Source organism: Perca fluviatilis, chromosome 23, assembly GCF_010015445.1.
Source record: "Perca fluviatilis chromosome 23, GENO_Pfluv_1.0, whole genome shotgun sequence".
In the NCBI taxonomy this organism is placed as follows: domain Eukaryota; kingdom Metazoa; phylum Chordata; class Actinopteri; order Perciformes; family Percidae; genus Perca; species Perca fluviatilis.
This window is the reverse complement of record NC_053134.1, coordinates 5,425,620-5,444,160: the sequence shown is the minus strand read 5'-3', so window position 1 is coordinate 5,444,160 and position 18,541 is coordinate 5,425,620. Positions and strand designations below refer to the sequence as shown.

The 18,541-nt window shown below is 41.7% G+C and overlaps 1 protein-coding gene across 4 annotated transcripts in view; it reads left to right on the top strand.

Moving 5' to 3' along the window:
• The window catches only part of usp6nl (USP6 N-terminal like), a 126,454-nt gene that overhangs the window by 84,348 nt on the left and 23,565 nt on the right, over nucleotides 1-18,541 (top strand). For all 4 annotated transcript variants that reach the window (XM_039791342.1, XM_039791344.1, XM_039791341.1 and 1 more), the window contains 7 exons: nucleotides 1,761-1,840; nucleotides 3,539-3,578; nucleotides 5,707-5,787; nucleotides 12,818-12,925; nucleotides 14,697-14,806; nucleotides 16,201-16,249; nucleotides 16,534-16,654. In XM_039791342.1, the coding sequence (XP_039647276.1) occupies nucleotides 1,761-1,840; nucleotides 3,539-3,578; nucleotides 5,707-5,787; nucleotides 12,818-12,925; nucleotides 14,697-14,806; nucleotides 16,201-16,249; nucleotides 16,534-16,654 (589 nt within the window). The remainder of the gene's footprint in view (nucleotides 1-1,760; nucleotides 1,841-3,538; nucleotides 3,579-5,706; nucleotides 5,788-12,817; nucleotides 12,926-14,696; nucleotides 14,807-16,200; nucleotides 16,250-16,533; nucleotides 16,655-18,541) is intronic.

Here is an 18,541-nt window from a genome sequence, read left to right as displayed (position 1 = left end):
ACACAACTCTCTTAATGTATTTCTCAGTATGACTATGTTCAGAAGATTGTGTCGTCCGGCGACTTTCGCGCGCAGAAACTGGAGTGACGATAATGACCTCTTCTGAAGAGTCCATCATGTTTTTTTAATCCTCCGTGTCCTCCTTGGCTGCTAGCAACTGTGTGGAACAGGGGTGGGGGCAGTGCGCGATCACGGAAGGCTTGTATCATGTGGACGCTCCAACAGTGTTGTTGTACTACGCACTATAAACATAAACATTCAAACAAATATAGGCTTAAAAAAAAGGGGGCTCAACATTAGCAACATTATACTTCCTGTTTACATTCCCCAAAGCAATATGGGAACCTAGAAAATGTAATGGACGTGAATTGAAATGTTTTTGTGTTCATGTTTGCATCAGTTTGAGAACTTTAAGTGTCTCATTTTTCAGGGCAACAAGGCCTTAAAATCAATTTTAGTGACATTTCCATTTTTAAGTTCGTAACGGTGTGAGCTTTGCATTGACTCTTTTTCAACTTTTTGTCCTCTATTCTCCTATTATCCTTTCTCTCACGCACTCTTTGATATTCTCCCCCTGCTCTTCTCTCTCTACATAATCCTTCCTCACACATCTTATTGTGGGTTCTCTGTGTCATTGGCCCATGGTGGTGAATTAACTAGAACCCGATTCTCGGACGCCTGGAGTCAGACGGTGACGCAGGTGGGCGTCTGGCTGTTCATTTCACACCTGTTAACCGCTTCTCTCACACACTCTCACTCACACACACACACACACACACACACACACACACACACACACACACACACACACACACAGCTTCTTTCTGTCTCATAAACACACACACCCACGCCGACACACTTTCCCAAGGGCGCCAGAGTCGTGGCTCCCCTCCTAATGTAGCAGCCAATCAAAACATGATTCTCTGCCCCCTGAAGAACGTGGGTGGCATGTCATTTGGAGCAAGTTGCTGTTCAGTTTATTTCAGCGCAGAACCAGCAGCAGACCAACTGCAGGGCTGCATCTAACGTTGTTGATTATTTTTTCTTTGATTAATTGATTCATCGTTGTGTCTATAAAATGTCAGAGGAATCGCAAAAATGTCCGCCACAAGCTTATGTCTTCAAACAAGTTTTTTTTATTTGATTTTCATTGTTTTCCCCATTCTCTCGTCCCATTTTTCTGTTTCTTTTTTAATTTATTCATTTCAAATACTTTCTTTAACCAGACGTTGTTGTTTGCATGTTGGAAATCAGAAATAGCTATTTATCCTCTTACCTGTAGTGCTATTTATCAGTCTAGATTGTTTAGGTGTGAGTTGCCCAGTGTTGGAGATATCGGCCATAGAGATGTCTGCCTTCTCTCCAATATAATGGAACTAGATGGCATTCGGATTCTGGAGCTCAAAGCGACAAAACATTGCATTTAAAAAAGTCAACAGCAATGTCTCTTTCCAGAAATCATGACCCGGTTCCTCAAGATGATCCACAGACCTGGTTGAGAGCAGTTTCATGTAGGAACTATTTTCTTTTTTACCGAACTATACCTGCCGACCTTATTACATAATACGGTTGGCGGGTGTAGTTTGGTAGAAATTACATCAAACTGCGTCAGGATTTCTGGAAAGAGACATTGCTGTTGAGTTTTTCAAATGTATTTTTTTGGCGCTTTAAAAATCGTTGCCAGTTAACTTTCTGTCCATCTTCTTTCGACATGTACAGTCCGGTGTTATTCATTCCACTCTGTCTCTTCTTGATTGCAGGGAAAAGAGGCCACGGTGGAGCCCTGGGAGGACACCAACTTCCACCTGTACAAAGTCATCGACCGCTTTGGCTTTGTTCAGTAAGGACTCGCACAGAAAAAAACATCATAACCTGTCATTAGTTAACTAAATGAATGACCTCCAGAGCCCTCTTCAAACAGTAGCACCACATTGATAGGGGAAAAGGAAGAAAATGAGAGGCTGTGAGGGCGAGTGTTGCTGAGAGAAGCGTGTGTTTGTGGCTTTGGCCGAGCCGGTCGGGAGGCTGCAAGGCTCTTAAACAGCACTGTGCTGGAGTGTCATATATATATATATATATATATATATATATATATATATGTGTATATATATATATATGAACTGTGTGTATGTATATATGAACTGTGTGTATATATATATATATATATGAACTGTATATATAAACTGGCCCACTCAAGGCAGGAAGCAGCCTGGTTAGCCACAATCACAGGGCATCAGTGTTAGGATAGAGTGGTACGATCCAGATGGAGGGAGAGATTATAGGATGTTGGAAGGAAAAAAAAACAACCTCAGCATTATATGATTGTTTGAGACAGGGACATAAGTAGCCTGAGGTGAAGGTCACTGGCAGAAAAAGAAGACGAGGAAGCCCAGGGATGATGCTTTAGACTGGGCAGACTGGCAGCAGAGATGAGCTTTGTAGGCTTAAGAAGCTGTGTGGACGGAAAAAGAGTAGAGCAAGAATAGACATTAGCTTAAAAGGGCGTCTTCTCGCTCTGTATTTTTATTTTTCTTCAGAGCCAGGGCTGCATCCCAAAAGTTGGGTTGGGTTCAGTGAGGTGTGAAAGCTGGTTTCAGGCTCAGATGTGGACCAGAGAGTCGGTCTTGAATAAGGCTGGGTACCCAATTCAATACTTTTTAGGCACCGACTGAATTGCCTCTACAGTATTGAGTATCGAAAAATGGCTCGTTATTCAAAACCAAATTTCAATACCAAAGGAGTAAATCTCAACAGCGTCCGTGAGCCAATAAGCACGCAGCATGCTTCTACCAAGATCTAATAATGCTGCTGATTGGCTGTTAAGCGCTGCATGTCGTAGAGGCACGCAGGAAAAACTGAGACGGGGCTCCAAAAAAAAAGATTTGTGCCATAATGTTGTAATTAGTTTTTGTTAAAATGGATTTCTATAAAATTGGTATCGAAAAAATGTATAGTTCAGGAACCAGTATCGAAGTCACGGTATATGTATTGGTACTGGTATCGAAATCTTTTGAACGAAAAAACGATGGTGCGGTCCTGCAGAGTCCCCACGCGCGGTACTTCGTTCATTTGTTGATCTATTTATATAAAGTCATGAAATACACAATATTTCATTAAAAAAAACAAAGCAACGCGCCTCATCGGGACTAATTTCTGCGTTGAACGTGTATACAGTGGAAGGTTTTTCAGCCCTTGCTGTGAACAGGAAAAGACAAACCCTCCTCCGGGTAACTCCTGCAGGGACTTTGAGACACAGATAAGCAGAGCAGGAATTGAGGAATGTCTAATCTGTTATTTCCTGTTTGTGTGACCCCCCCACTCCCCCCTGACATGTTTGATGTTGCTGTCGGAGAGAGTGAGACGAGCACTGACCCGGAGATCACTCACTTGTTTCATCCATCAGTGTTTGGTGTTTTTTTTTTTTCATGGCAGCGTTGACTAAACTATGATTCCTCCACTGCACATATGACAGCAAGGACAAATCCTACACTATTTATCCTTTCACTACATCCTTCTCTCTTTTGTCTTCTCTCCTCAGTAAGAATGAACTTCCATCCTACGACTCGGTGGAGGAGAGAGTGAGTTACTTCGTTACTTCTCTTCATTTTCTGTATTTTAATCAAATCCGTGTAGTTTATGGCCCGGGAATTGTAATGTGATGTAATTGTATTTAAACAGGGACGGTGTACATTTAAACATTAACCTTGTGATAGAACAAGGAGAGACGCATTGCTATTTTCCACCCATAGTCCCTGGGCAGGCAGGTAACACAAACATATTCAATGCAAGTACAAAACATCAGAGGATACAATTTTACAAACGCATTCACAGCTAATTTTCAATAATACGCAAATGTGGGCACAGTTGCATCAATAAAATTTTCATGGGCTTAGTCATTCCTCCACGTGCGGATTGGCCCACATTTTTCTGTCCGAGCCCAGCCCGCGTCCGACAGAGCAGTAATCGAAACCCGGCCCGAGCCCGACAGGTATTAAGATATTGATGTCCGAGCCCGACCCGAGCCCGACCCGGTTAAAATCTCGACACGTACGTTGGTTTGTGTGGAAAGCCCGCTTTTAATAAGCAACTGTAGGAAGGCATTCGGAAATGTCAACAGATGAGTTGGGGGCAACAAGCGCACGTTAACACAGGCGCGCACAAGAGGCGCGCTGATGTGACCGAGCCCGACCCAAACCCGAACATCATTTCTAAATATCTGTCCGAAACCCAGCCTGTCGGGTCCCATCGGGCTCGGGTCTGGTATCCATCCTCTAACCCCTTCCCATTCACAAATATGTGCAAAGTGTGCAATCAAAATCCTAACCCTTCCTATTTTGCACACACACACACACACACACACACACACACACACACACACACACACACACACACACACACACACAAATTCAATTAAGCTTTGCAACTAATCAATCAGGAAATACAAGTTCCTTTTGCACATTCCTGTTTGCATTTCCAGTTGACAATTGGTCAATGATCTGGATAGTTCCTGATAGGAGTTGGCAATATGGATCTAATTATCTGTCATATTACTATATTGTGTGATATAGTGTATTTTCTGGAAAAATGAAATGAGAAACAGATCATGGATAAAAAAACCTGGCAGGAATTTTATTTATTTTTATTTTTTTTACCAATCCAGCTAATGTAAATCCAGCACATGCTACTACACATCGATACTACAGTGACATAACAGCTATCTTAGCATATTAAACTGTTTTGACTAACGGTCGACAAATTTACATCGTCTCATAGTTCATATTTTCATGTTGCCCAACCCCTTGTTCAGCTTGAGTTTTTGGGCCCAGGAACTTAATGTAGACCCTGTTTTCTCCAAACAAAATGAAAATAAAGTTCCCAAAAAAACTGTTCCTGGAAAAGTCCCTGTGGTGGAAAACAAATTGCTGATTTCAACGTATAAACCTTACCGAGAGAAATAAAACGGTTAATAACCGTTATGAATGAGTTTCTCCTCCCAAAGATGTCTGAGTTTAGTCATCTTTGTTTCGGAGCACATACTGTTAGATTCAAAGTGTTCCAAAGACTCAATGTCATTATTACTTTAAAAATAGTTCTCGCAGCTATTCGGATCGTGTAAAGTTCGCAGGTCATCTCTGTCACTTTTGGAAGTCTGTGGATTCTTCCTACTTTCGACTAAAAATAGACGGACTTGTTTTTCGATCACGTTGGGTTGAATCTTCTTCTGTTTGTCTGACATCTCAGAGTGTTTTTCAAAATGTCTTGCTGTCTGTTGGATGTTTGATTTCTGGGATGTGTCAACACATCAAATGTTGCTTTCATGTACCATGGGAAATAAGGAGCTTTTACACTTGAAAAGCTCTCAGCCCGTACATGCTACTGGAGTGTTTGGCAATAAATAAATTTAAAAAAAATCAACGTTATAATTTGTATTCATTATTTTCTACCATAATTGGAAACAAATGTATAAACATATTTAAAAACAAACAAAAGTGATTGCGTGTGTGATATTCAAATCCCGAAATCAATCCTTCATAAAACATGAGCTCACTCACAGCTACAGAAGACTTAAAGTAGAGCATCTCGACTGCTTCAAACCACTTTGAACATACAGATTAAAGTGTGTTCCCATCGGACGGGACCGCAGCCACAGCACAACTCGAGACGAGAGAGGAAGTTATTAATGTGTCACTTCTTCTTTCCGCTCAGCAAAAACACATGGAGGTGGAGAGGACCACCAAGTGGCTGAAGATGCTGAAGAGCTGGGACAAATACAAGAACAGCGAGAAGGTGATCTTCTGTTTCTCCGTTTGTCGCCACATCTCACATATATGTCAATGCTGTGCAGTGGTGGGGGGGGGGGGAATACATGACATGTCAGGCTTTGCCTATTTATTTATTTTTCACAAAATAGCGGCTAGTGAAAACGCAGAGTGGCTAGTAGCTTTTGGAAAACCACTAGCCGCAGTGAGCAAAAAAGAGATAATGTCAGGCCCTGCAACCATGGCAGATGGTTTGAAATCTGCCTTGATAGATCAGATTACATACAATAGATAAAGAGTCCATAACAAACAATACAAAATTTCACACAAAACAACTCACATGAAGACACCAAAGTCAAGTAGAGAAGAAGAAAGTTAGGAGAGGCAATTAAATCATCAATAGATTAAAAAGCAAGTCAAGCGGTGAAAAGCAGCTGAAAGCAAGTGAAAAGGCGGGTCTTTTTTATGTTGGATTTAAAATGTACAATCATAGAACAAGCCTTAATGTGGGATGGGAGGCTGTTCCAAAGCCTGAGAGGAGTGTCTGCCTCCCACATGGATCATTAAAGGGTGGGGGGGGTAGGTATCAGTTATGGCTGCCTTCATTAGTGTCTTTTTTTAGGTGCAGGTTGTGTTGTGGTGTTGCCTGCAGCGCTTCGCCGTGTCCTTCATTTGTATGTTTGCTTTCAGCAGGGATTTAGTGTGTGGGCTTGTGGGCTTTGAAATGTGAAATACACTCATGGCTGGCACTAAGAGCACAGCAAGACTCCTCTACAGCATCGCTTCCTCTTTGTTTTAAACAGCAGTGGAGTATTTAGTCCTTCCCTCCATCACATCCCTCTTCTTCTTTCCTCTTTAAAGATTCAGGGCTGTCCCCCCCCCCCCACCTTTGTCAGCGTATTTTCAGCTCAGGGTCACGCTCGACACGTCTCTTATTTTGTTTCCTCACTTGCCAGCTGCTGGGAACATTTAGCCCGCGGTAGGATAGAACGAGAGAGCTGAGCAGATGTAAAGCAGCCTCCGCCGCCAGCCGCACTCGATGAATTTGGCTCGAGGTTGTAGCGTTTAGCATCCCAGTGATAGTATTGTGGCGCCGATGAGGTGAACCCAGCGAGTAAGACTGAAGCTGTGTCCCAGTGCCGTTCTTCACGTAAGTGGCACAGCAACAGTAAGTGTGTTCTCGTGCTGCTGGAGGATTTGCGGCACAAGATTTGCAGACTGCATGCACGTTGTTCAGTGGCTGCTGTTGCTTTTCGGTTTCTTCTTTTAATTAGCAGTCATTATTCTGGTTGGTTTTGCCTGTTTAAAGGTCCTATGACATGCTGCTTTTTGGATGTTTTTATATAGGCCTTAGTGGTCCCCTAATACTGTATCTGAAGTCTCTTTTATATAGGCCTTAGTGGTCCCCTAATACTGTATCTGAAGTCTCTTTTATATAGGCCTTAGTGGTCCCCTAATACTGTATCTGAAGTCTCTTTTATATAGACCTTAGTGGTCCCCTAATACTGTATCTGAAGTCTCTTTTATATAGGCCTTAGTGGTCCCCTAATACTGTATCTGAAGTCTCTTTTATATAGGCCTAGTGGTCCCCTAATACTGTATCTGAAGTCTTTTCCGAAATTCAGCCTTGGTACAGAATTACAGCCACTAGAGCCAGTCCCACAATGAGCTTTCCTTAGTATGTGCCATTTCTGTGTCTGTAGCTATTGAGGAGGAGAGAGCGGGGGGCAAGGTGGAGGGTGGGGGTGTGGCCTTGACCAACTGCCACTTTGCTTGTTTGAAAGCCATGATGTCTCTCTCTCATGGGGGGGCCAAATTCTCTGGGCAGGCAAAGCAGAGAAAGGGGAGGTAACCTTGCTCTTCATAAGGAGAAGATTCCAGATCGGCCCATCTGAGCTTTCATTTTACACATAGGCTGGGAGAACTCATATTAATGTTAAAAAATTCTCATAAAGTGAAATTTTCATGCCTTGGGACCTTTTTTAAAGAAATATTTTCTTCGCCACTGTGACACCAAATGCCTGCTCTTGGGTGGGAATGGTTGGGTCTTTGTAAATTATAGAGTGTGGTCTAGATCGATCTGTAAAGTGTCCTGAGATATCTTCTGTTGTGATTTGACACAATAAATAACATTGAATCATTCTGCCCTATGAAGGCAAAATTCAGCAGCCACATATTTCAGCAAAATTGAGTTATAACCTGTATCCTGTATTACAACCTGACATCTGTTTTAGTATATACAACTCCTAGCAATGCCCATGCAAGACATGCATTGAGCTAATATTGGCCGATATATATTTGTAACTTAATCACAAGATATCAGCATGCAAAGAGATGTTGCTTGTTTTTTTTTCGAGGTTTGCTGAATGCTAGGAACCCATCGGACCCGTGAGGACTTCTAGTCAGCAGGGTTCTTGTGGTGCTGGGTGGTAAAGTGGTGGTGCAGTATCTCCCTGTGGTGTGCACACAGATGCATGCTCGACACCAAGTTTTTTTTCTGATAATGATCCATAACAAAATATTCAGTCTGTGTGTGTCTGTTCCGGTCTAGAGTTTGAACAGGATCTGTTCCAGCCTGGGTCTGTTGGCCTGGTCTGTTCTAGTCCTGGGTCAGTTTGACAGGGTCTGTTCCAGACTGGGTCTGTTGGCCTGGTCTGTTCCAGTCTAGGTCAGTTGGACAGGATCTGTTCCAGCCTGGGTCTGTTGGCCTGGTCTGTTCTAGTCCTGGGTCAGTTGGACAGGGTCTGTTCCAGCCTGGGTCTGTTGGCCTGGTCTGTTCCAGTCTAGGTCAGTTGGCCTGGTCTGTTCTAGGCCTGGGTCAGTTGGACATGGTCTGTTCCAGCCTGGGTCTGTTGGCCTGGTCTGTTCTAGTCCTGGGTCAGTTGGACAGGGTCTGTTCCAGCCTGGGTCTGTTGGCCTGGTCTGTTCTAGTCCTGGGTCAGTTGGACAGGGTCTGTTCCAGTCTGGGTCTGTTAGTGTTGACAGTCGGCAGATAAAATCAAACAGTGTGTGATATGTAAAGAGTCTAATCTGAAGTCTTCAGATCCAGTAGCTGCCAGTCGTTCACATAAAGATTTTCTTTTAAACGTTTAAACATGATATTTAGGACTAGCGTTGGTGACCAATGACGTCACTTGTGTGTTGCCGAGGGAGACATACCTCTAAATAAGCAGCTGGATGTTCACTCAGCTCCAGGTCCCCTCTGTCGGCACTGTATTCCTACACACTACACTATCCATGATCTTAACCAAACTCTGTGCTTTTTTTCCCCTCCTTTTTTCGCTTTTCAGCACAAATGTTGCAGATAAAACAGCCCAAGCTGCTGGTTGCTGTCCATGTTTGTTTTGGTACAAGAACACGCGGTAATTGGTCGAGCTCCAGTTGTTACTGACCAGTGGCTCAGTGGGCCCTATTTTAACGATCTGAAACGCAAGTATGAAACGCAAAACGCAAGTAGCTTTGTGGGCGGATCTCGGGCGCTGTTGCTATTATACCGGCGGGATAAATGACTCTTGCGCCCGACGCAAATCTAAAATGGGTTGGTCTGAAGTAGCTAAGTGTGGTTTGGGCGTAACGTGCAATAAACCAATCAGAGCGTCATCTCACATTCCCTTTAAGAGCAGGGCGTTTGTTCCATGGCGGATTGCTATTATGACGGCGGATTTGCCTGGCGCACGCTAGCGGGAGCTGCTGATGCGAGATGCGGCAAAGTAATAAATGCCCGTCTTGGCTGGGTGGCGATGTTGCTGCGGCCACTCGGGCGCATCTCCTCAAGTCTGGAGAGGCTTGCTGCAGCAATGGAGCGTGGGCCTCCAAACGCACCACCTGCTCCTGTTGTGCCCCTTCCTCTTCCCCCCCACTCCATCTCCGTCCACCCGCTCCATCAGGAGCGCATCGCGCATTACTCCCGGACCAGATTCCGCCGGAGTGTCCAATCCCACCGTAGTTCGAATAGGAATGATACATGCGTCGGTGTACAAAGGCAATTGCGCTGAGTGCAAGATAGGGCCCAGTGTGTTAACTCAGTCCAAATGCTCCTTCCTGACCGAAGACTAAAATATCTGTGCAAGTTGGGGGGGTGGGGGGAAACCATCTTTATGTGTGGTCTTTGTAGGTTTCAGCTTACTTTCCTAAGCCACGCTAGAAGAGTTTCTTTATTGTAAAGTGACAACAAGATCTGGATTTGTGAGGACAAGCGCCAGGTGAAACAAATCTGGTGATGTTTTACTTAAAATCTGTAAAAACGTATGTATGTACACAGTGAATGCAGAGAAAATCTAGAACCGCACAGATCCACAGAAATGTAAATGTTGACACACGTGTTCAAGTGTATATACACACACACACACACACACACACACACACACACACACACACACACACACACACACACACACACACACACACACACACTCTCAAAGGATGATTAGTCTAACAGATGCTCTCATTGACTCGCTCATCAGCGTAATTACAAAGGCTGTTGCACTAAAAACAAGAAGTAAGTCCCAAGTGTGGTGATAGGAGCTTGATGGAGTGTAGGCTCTGGATTCTCCACACACACACACACACACACACACACACACACACCCACAGACACACACACACACACACACACACACACCCACAGACACACACACACACACACACCCACAACCAAATGTAATTCGTTCTGAGATGACGCACACATCACTGCCTTTTCATAGGGATACCACACATACATCTTGTGCGTCACATATGCTGACATGCAGGCGAGTTCACAGACCACAGCTGACTTATTACTCTTCAGTAACCCTCTTAGCTCAACCTCACACATCTCTGGAAATCAGTTTACTCTATGTGCTTTTATTTTAAAGCAACAAGACATTTTAGATTAAACGTAAAATATAAATTAAAATCCCGCTAAAATAAAATTGGCTAGTACTCGTTTGCTTGGTTAGGGTTAGGCATGAGGAGTGAGATTGGTTAGGGTAAGGGTAAGAATACCAGGTTAAGCCAATCAGAGGCAGAGTAAGCCAAGTCATGCCTTCGCCATCCTAGGAAAAGAAATACAGCCTACAAGACCCACCATTGGTTAGGTTTAGGAAGAGATGACACGGTTTGGGTTAAAATAAGTATTTGAATTCAGGACGTTATCCCAGGGGTGTGTCGGGAAGCAGGTGGGTCATGTAGCCTTCGATAATGTGCAATGGCAACGGTACACATAAAAATGGCCGCCACTCTGACCATCCTGCAATGTTGATTTGAATAGGAATGTCCGTTCTACTCTCATTCTATTTCTATGGTTTGAATCCATGGAATCCAATCTTAGTTCATGATTACGACTCATTCATGTGTTTGTTTAAGGTTATGGAGAGTAATAGTAAATGCATGTGTCTTAAATGTCATCTGGGTTTTATGCGGATACGAGACACTTGGAAATGAAAAGTGATGTAGGAATCTTCTGCACTACCTCTAACTTCTTGCAGATGTAGGGGCCTATTTTATCTCTGAAATGCCTTGGGAATTACTGTTCCACCACAGAACTGAGCTTGCACTAACTCTTGCCAGTCGGGAGCTACTTCTAGCCTCAGGATATTTTGTGAATACAGCCCTCTAATAGAGGGACTGTCCTTTTCTTTAAGTCAGTCACCTGTGCAGCACATTTAAAGTCCCAACACCTCCCATATCTGCTGTATAACCGTTGCGGCTGGTTGGGTTTTAATAGCTGTAGACAGAGAATTCCCTGCTCCGATTAGCTTTGCTGTTCCAGCAGTTTGGGTTTAAAGACTTAATCTTCCTCGCCCCGGAGTCCGGAATGATTTTCCATCTCTTTGTGCACACTGAATTACTTTGGACTGTTCTGCATGCATAGCAGTCTCTCGGACTCCCTCTCACTTTCTCTCTCTGCCCACAATCGCTCCTGGAGCTCGTCCAGCCACATGCTCGCGGTTCACCTTCCAAAGCCCTTTGCTTTTGCTCGGGGAGAGTGCCGAGTCGATCCGTGCATACGCTGTTGGTATCTCTGACATCTTTGACACGCTCAGAGCAGCTCGCTTGATGGGTTTCTCTCTGAATATTTTTTTTAGCAACTGCCAGAGGCTCCGATTGCATCCCGGTGGTCTGCAGCAGCAACCTTTTGAACAGATAAAACTGTATTTTTTTCGCTTTGTTTGTTTCACCTTTTCATGTTTTTTTTGTACACTGTAAGCATTTGTTCTGTATCCGTTAATAACTTCTATTAAAATAACTAACAACCAGGATCAGTGGAGCCAAATTCTATGGATCAAATTATTTGAAAACAAGGTTGTAAATCTTCTACACCTTGTATTGATTAAAGGTCAGAAAGTCCTCGAGTTAAAACAAATTGAGATATTACAAGAAAACACTCAGTGTCCCATCAACCTACAAAATGTGTTAATTTCTTGCAAAATCCAACATTCAATTTTCAATTGGCCAGCCATGCCAAAACACCTAACTAGTCGTTTTGGTGCCTAAACTTAACTGTCATTCCCCTCCATCTCAAAGTGATCAATGCTACTTCATCAACAGACCATATATCATATACCTAAAATAGAATTTTTTTAAACTAAGTAAAGCGCTGTAACGTGAACAGTCGATACTGCCATACAACGATAAAATCTGAGCTGCAGCTGCTGGTTGTATTTAGCAACCAGCTATTTACAATTTAGCGGTTGTTTACCCACCAATAGGTGCCTGCGAGCCGGCTACAGGCACCGCGAGATGACGGTCCCTTCAGGGACCATGGATGGTAGTGGGGTTTAGCCAGAAAAAAGTTAGCGTCCTGCGGGGATGTTTAGGCACCAAAACGACTAGTTAGGTGTTTTGGCATGGCTGGTCGATTGGCATTATATCCATGGTATTGAAAGGGGGATTTAATTCTTGCATGTTTTGTTGTGCATGATCGAAAAACATCCCTAAAACAACCCCCCAAAAAAAAGAGTATCAGAACATCTCTAATAACAACCTGTTCTCAGCTCTGGTCTACATGTGGAGGGGGTTTCTTCTCCTCTTTGAAGGCCTTCCTAACAAGGGACCGCCTGCTGTTTGTTTTCTTCCAGCTGGCCAGGAGGGTCTATAAGGGAATTCCCCTGCAGCTCCGAGGGGAAGTGTGGTGTCTGCTGCTCGATATACCCAAAATAAAGGAGGAGAAGAAAGACTTCTACGAGGTATGGAACGCACACTTAACACTCCTGCTCTCCCACACACAGTTTATTAAATCAGCCTTCATTGCAGCACACGCCTCATAAAGATTCCTAAGTGAGCACCTTGGCTTTATTTGATTTCACCGAGCTGCAGTGGGCAAGACGCAGGTTCAGAGGCTTAATTGTGTTTGTGTAAATCGGCACACTGTAAAGAACAGAGTCAAACTTTGGATCGCTTTAGAAAGTTGAGCTGGCGGGATCAATAATAGCGCTACCTTTAGTTGCCGTGTGAAAGTATTGAAATTATGAGCCGAGGGCACAGACGGTAAACAAAGCAAACACAGTGGGAAATATGAACTGTGAATGAAAAGGTTTCTGTCGATAATAATCCATTTTATCTTTTGTGTGAAAATGTATTTAATCTGGTTGACGAAAAGGCATGAAATATACAACAAAGACAAAACAGTATCTTTTTAAACCTTTCACCTCAAATTAACATCATACAAGCATAAGGGCACATGAACAATTCTAATAAATTAAAACTGGATCCTCCTTTAACCACTTGAGAGAAATGCTCAGCAATGCACACAATTGGATTTTGTGTTTTTCTAAACTATTGACGGAAAACTATTCACTGAAATACTTTCCGAATAGATTCAAGGTCGGGCCGGGCGGTATGACGATATATATCGTCAAAACGATATAAAAATGTCTGTTTATAAAATATATGTTTCGATATTCGTTTCTATCGTGATGTCGAAAAACCAGCGGCCGATTTGCATTAAAGCAATATTTGCGATATTTGGACGACACTTTACGTTCTGATCCTCGCACTTTATGTTAATTTTGCACTTAAGTACCTTATAAAATGAATAAACAAAATACTCGGTACTTCTCATTTGTACAGTATTTAATTCACACAGGAGTATACAAAAACTGGCTTTACCATGTGGTTATTTCATATAGACTATTTATAAATCATGGACATACAGTATATTGTGACATATATCGTTTTAAAGATATGAAAAAATTGTAATCAGACCTATATCGGGATAGAAGATTTTGGCCCAGCCCTACTTCAAGGCAGAAAACAAGCCGTAAAGCAGTCAAATTATGTTTCATTTCGGCCCTACAAGGTTGGTTGAAGTAGACGTTTACCAAGTAGAGATACAGTCAGGCTAAATGGGTCAAACTTTAGCCTAGAAATCTAGACGCAGCCAGGGTCAGTCTAGCAACTCTCCGTTGGCTTGCGAGTTGGAAAAACCAAACTCTAGTCAGGCCAATCACATCGTGAGAGTCGGCGGGCTTAACATAAGGACGGCAGAGTGGCGACGGTTCCGCGTGAATTCCCCGCTACTTGAAAACAAAGATGGCCGCTGCTGCTGGAGAACAGCGGTCTTTGGAATCGGCTTTGGCCGCGACTCTGGAAGACTTGGAGTTAAAGTGATGGTTCGGAGTAATTTCACCCTAGGGTCCTTTGCACCATGACCTCGAGCCAAACAACCCCCCAGAAGCTTTTTACACCGGGATCGAACATTGGGAGAGTTAGCGTTATCAGCTGGTTAGCTTAGTGCAGGTGCTAATGGATCCGACTGTGTATTTTGTAAGTTACCCCACTAATAATGCCTGGAATGATACCAAACATGATACCTTGGTGAAATTAAGTTTGACCCTCTGTTACTGACCTTAGTTGTTAAAGTGTGTGTGTGTGTGTGTGTGTGTGTGTGTGTGTGTGTGTGTGTGTGTGTGTGTGTGTGTGTGTGTGTGTGTGTGTGTGTTTTCTGGTCGTCTACAGAAACTAAAGGCCAGAGCCAGAGGAGTGTCCCCCGACATCCGTCAGATTGACTTGGATGTGAACCGCACCTACAGGGACCACATCATGTTCATGCATCGCTACGATGTCAAGTGGGTGTCTCCAGAATTCACCGCTGCATTAACAACCCCCCCTTTACTCTCCTATAGCAATAACTAGAAAAAAACATTACCGCTTGTGGAAACTATATTAAAGCCTGACAGATCCAAAATGTGTACTGTTGCGTGGTGGACAAGGACCACACTTCCTGTTGTTTATACAGCCATTTATTGGCAATTGTACAGTTCGTAAAATAAAACATTTCCTACACGGAAACATATTTTCTCCCATTATAAATACATCAGCAACACAATACGAAGCATAGGAAAATACTGTAAGGAAATATTACATCAATTAACAACACCAGTCAACGTGTGCCCTTCAAAATAAAAGATGCCACTAAATTGACATTGGATTTTACAGAACTGTGTGCTAATTTAGCACAACAACATACATACTACTACAGTAGAAATATATGGGACAATGTCAGAATATTGGGATACAGCAATCTGATTGGTTTAAAAACACCTCTATAAATGGCATCTCAGTCACAAGTCTTTTTTTTTAACCATTGTGTTTATTCTATTTCATATCTGTCAGAAAAACTAAAACACACATAATAAATACATATATAAACCCATGTATACATATGTACATGTCTTTCATTTATCCAACAGGTCAATTAATCTGCAGCGGGATTAATCACATGGCAACAATTCAGTCCTTATTCTATTTTTTCGAGAAACATATATGCAAGATCATTTGACCTGTATGGCTAAAGAGGAAGAAAAAAAGACTTTACAGCACTTCTCTTACTGTTTGACTGACCAGTAATCTCAGGAATATATAAGTATAGAGCAGAAACACAGCAGGAGTTGGCACTTAGCAGCAAAAATAAACTGGTTTAAATGTATTTTCACACTTTATTTAACAGGTGTACTGTCAGACTAGAGCAAGATGCGTTTTATGCTTTAATTAACTACATAGAGAAGGTATAAATAATTCAAAAGAAGCTGGTTAATGAAGCTGAAAGTCTGCCCTAACTGATTACTAAACCCCCAAAGCTTTCCAAATATGAAAGTGACACGGCTCATGTCCCCTTTTTCTGTTTGGACTTCTGCTTTGTTACATTTATTTGACAACCGCCTCTGATGAATATATAAGACCAAGAGACTCAGCAACCAGCCTCACCTCTTATGTACTCTATATTATGATAAAACAATAACACTTGTTGTAATTTTTGTAACGCTCCTGCTGGGAAATTAAGAAGCATACTGCAGCAAGCAGAGGATATCGTCTATCGCGTTTATTGATTTTACACCCGACGTGCGGCTTCTAGGTCGTACACGTGTGATTTAGCTGGAAGTTAAAGATGTCAGAATACAGAAGCAACGCTATGAATGACGATCCGGAAACTTTAAACTCTGTGTGGTTTGTGTGTTTTCAGGCAGCAGGCTCTCTTCCACGTCCTCACAGCCTACTCCATGTACAACACAGTGAGTCACTCACACTCTCAGTCTGCAGACAACTGTGCTTTTACTATCAGTACTGTTTTCCAAGATGTTACTTTAGGTTTTGGATCCATTTTTGTAAGTAATATTAAGCAACAAGGACACAAATATTCCAAGTTTCCCACTGACTGACATGGCTGTGTGTGTGTGTGTGTGTGTGTGTGTGTGTGTGTGTGTGTGTGTGTGTGTGTGTGTGTGTGTGTGTGTGTGTGTGTGTGTGTGTGTGTGTGTGTGTGTGTGTGTGTGTGTGTGTGTGTGTGTGTGCGCAGGAGGTGGGCTACTGCCAGGGCATGAGCCAGATTACAGCTCTGCTGCTGATATACATGAATGAAGAGGACGCCTTCTGGGCTCTGGTCAAACTACTGTCTGGGCAGAAGCACGCCATGCACGGTAAGGCATATTAACTTTATGAACTATTGTCCAGTTAATACATCACATTCTGGATCTGTGTCATGTCACTTTTTTGCTGGGCTCTGAAGCATGACATTCACTTGTTAATGTACAAAAATGCCTATATACTGTGTATATATACATATATATAAACTCTTGGTGTTCTGTCAATGAGCTTCATGAGGCAGTCACCTGAAATGGTTTTCACTTCACAGGTGTGCCTTGTCAGGGTTAATTAGTGGAAGTTTTTCCCTTATTAATAAAAAAAGCAAAGGGTGGCTTCTATGAAGAATCTAAAATATAAGACATGTTTTCAGTTATTTCACACTTGTTTTGTTAAGTACATAATTCCACGTGTTCATTCATAGTTTTGATGCGTTCAGTGAGAATCTACAATGTAAATAGTCATGAAAATAAAAAGGAAACGCATTGAATGAGAAGGTGTGTCCAAACTTTTGGCCTGTACTGTACATACCTACAACTGACTTGAAATTCATGTATATGAAATGTTTTTACCGACTTTGTCTCAACTCACAAAACTAGTTTTTCTTCAGATTAGACCTTCGAAACAGCAGGTCTTTAGTTATTAGTAGCTGCTGTAGTAACATATCACACCCCCTTCCTCAGCAGATTAAGCAGTTGATCAAACTTCAGATCCGACTTTTTTTTATTACTCTTTCGACATAGAAAAAGTAATGACTTCTTTTCAACTTTTTTTGACGTACTTTACTATGACTTTTTCAACATACTATACTATGACTTTTTTCATTACTTTTCAAACATGCTATACTATGACTCTTTTGACATACTTTACTATGACTCTTTTGACATACTATACTATGACTTTTTCAACATAATAAACTATTACTTTTTTCACCACACTATACTATGACTTTTTTATGAATTTTTTGACATACTATACTATGACTTTTTTCATGACTTTTTTCGACATACTATGCTGACTTTTTTCATGACTTTTTCGACATGCTATACTATGACTTTTTTCAACACACTATACCATGACTTTTTCAACATACTATACTATGACTTTTTCATGACTTTTTTGACATGCTATACTATGACTTTTTTCAACACACTATACTATGACTTTTTCGACATACTATACTATGACTTTTTTCATGACTTTTTTGACATGCTATACTATGACTTTTTTCAACACACTATACTATGACTTTTTCAACATACTATGCTATGACTTTTTCAACATACTATGCTATGACTTTTTTCAACACACTATACTATGACTTTTTTGACATGCTATCCTATGACTTTTTTCAACACACTATACCATGACTTTTTCGACATACTATACTATGACTTTTTTCATGACTTTTTCGACATACTATGCTATACTATGACTTTTCTCACATGCTATCCTAGGACTTTTTTTCAACACCCTATACTAAGACTTTTTCGACATGCTATACTATGACTTTTTTCATGACATTTTTCGACATACTATGTTATGACTTTTTTCATGACTTTTTTCGCCATACTATGCTGACTTTCTTCATGACTTTTTCGAAAATGCTATACTATGACTTTTTACAACACACTATACTATGACTTTTTCATGACTTTTTTGACATGCTATCCTATGACTTTTTACAACACACTATACTATGACTTTTCGACATGCTATACTATGACTTTTTTCATGACTTTTTCGACATACTATACTATGACTTTTTTCATGACTTTTTTCGACATGCTATACTATGACTTTTTACAACACACTATTCTATGACTTTTTGACATGCTATCCTGTGACTTTTTTCAACACACTATACCATGACTTTTTCAACATGCTATACTATGACTTTTTACAACACACTATACTATGACTTTTTTGACATGCTATCCTAT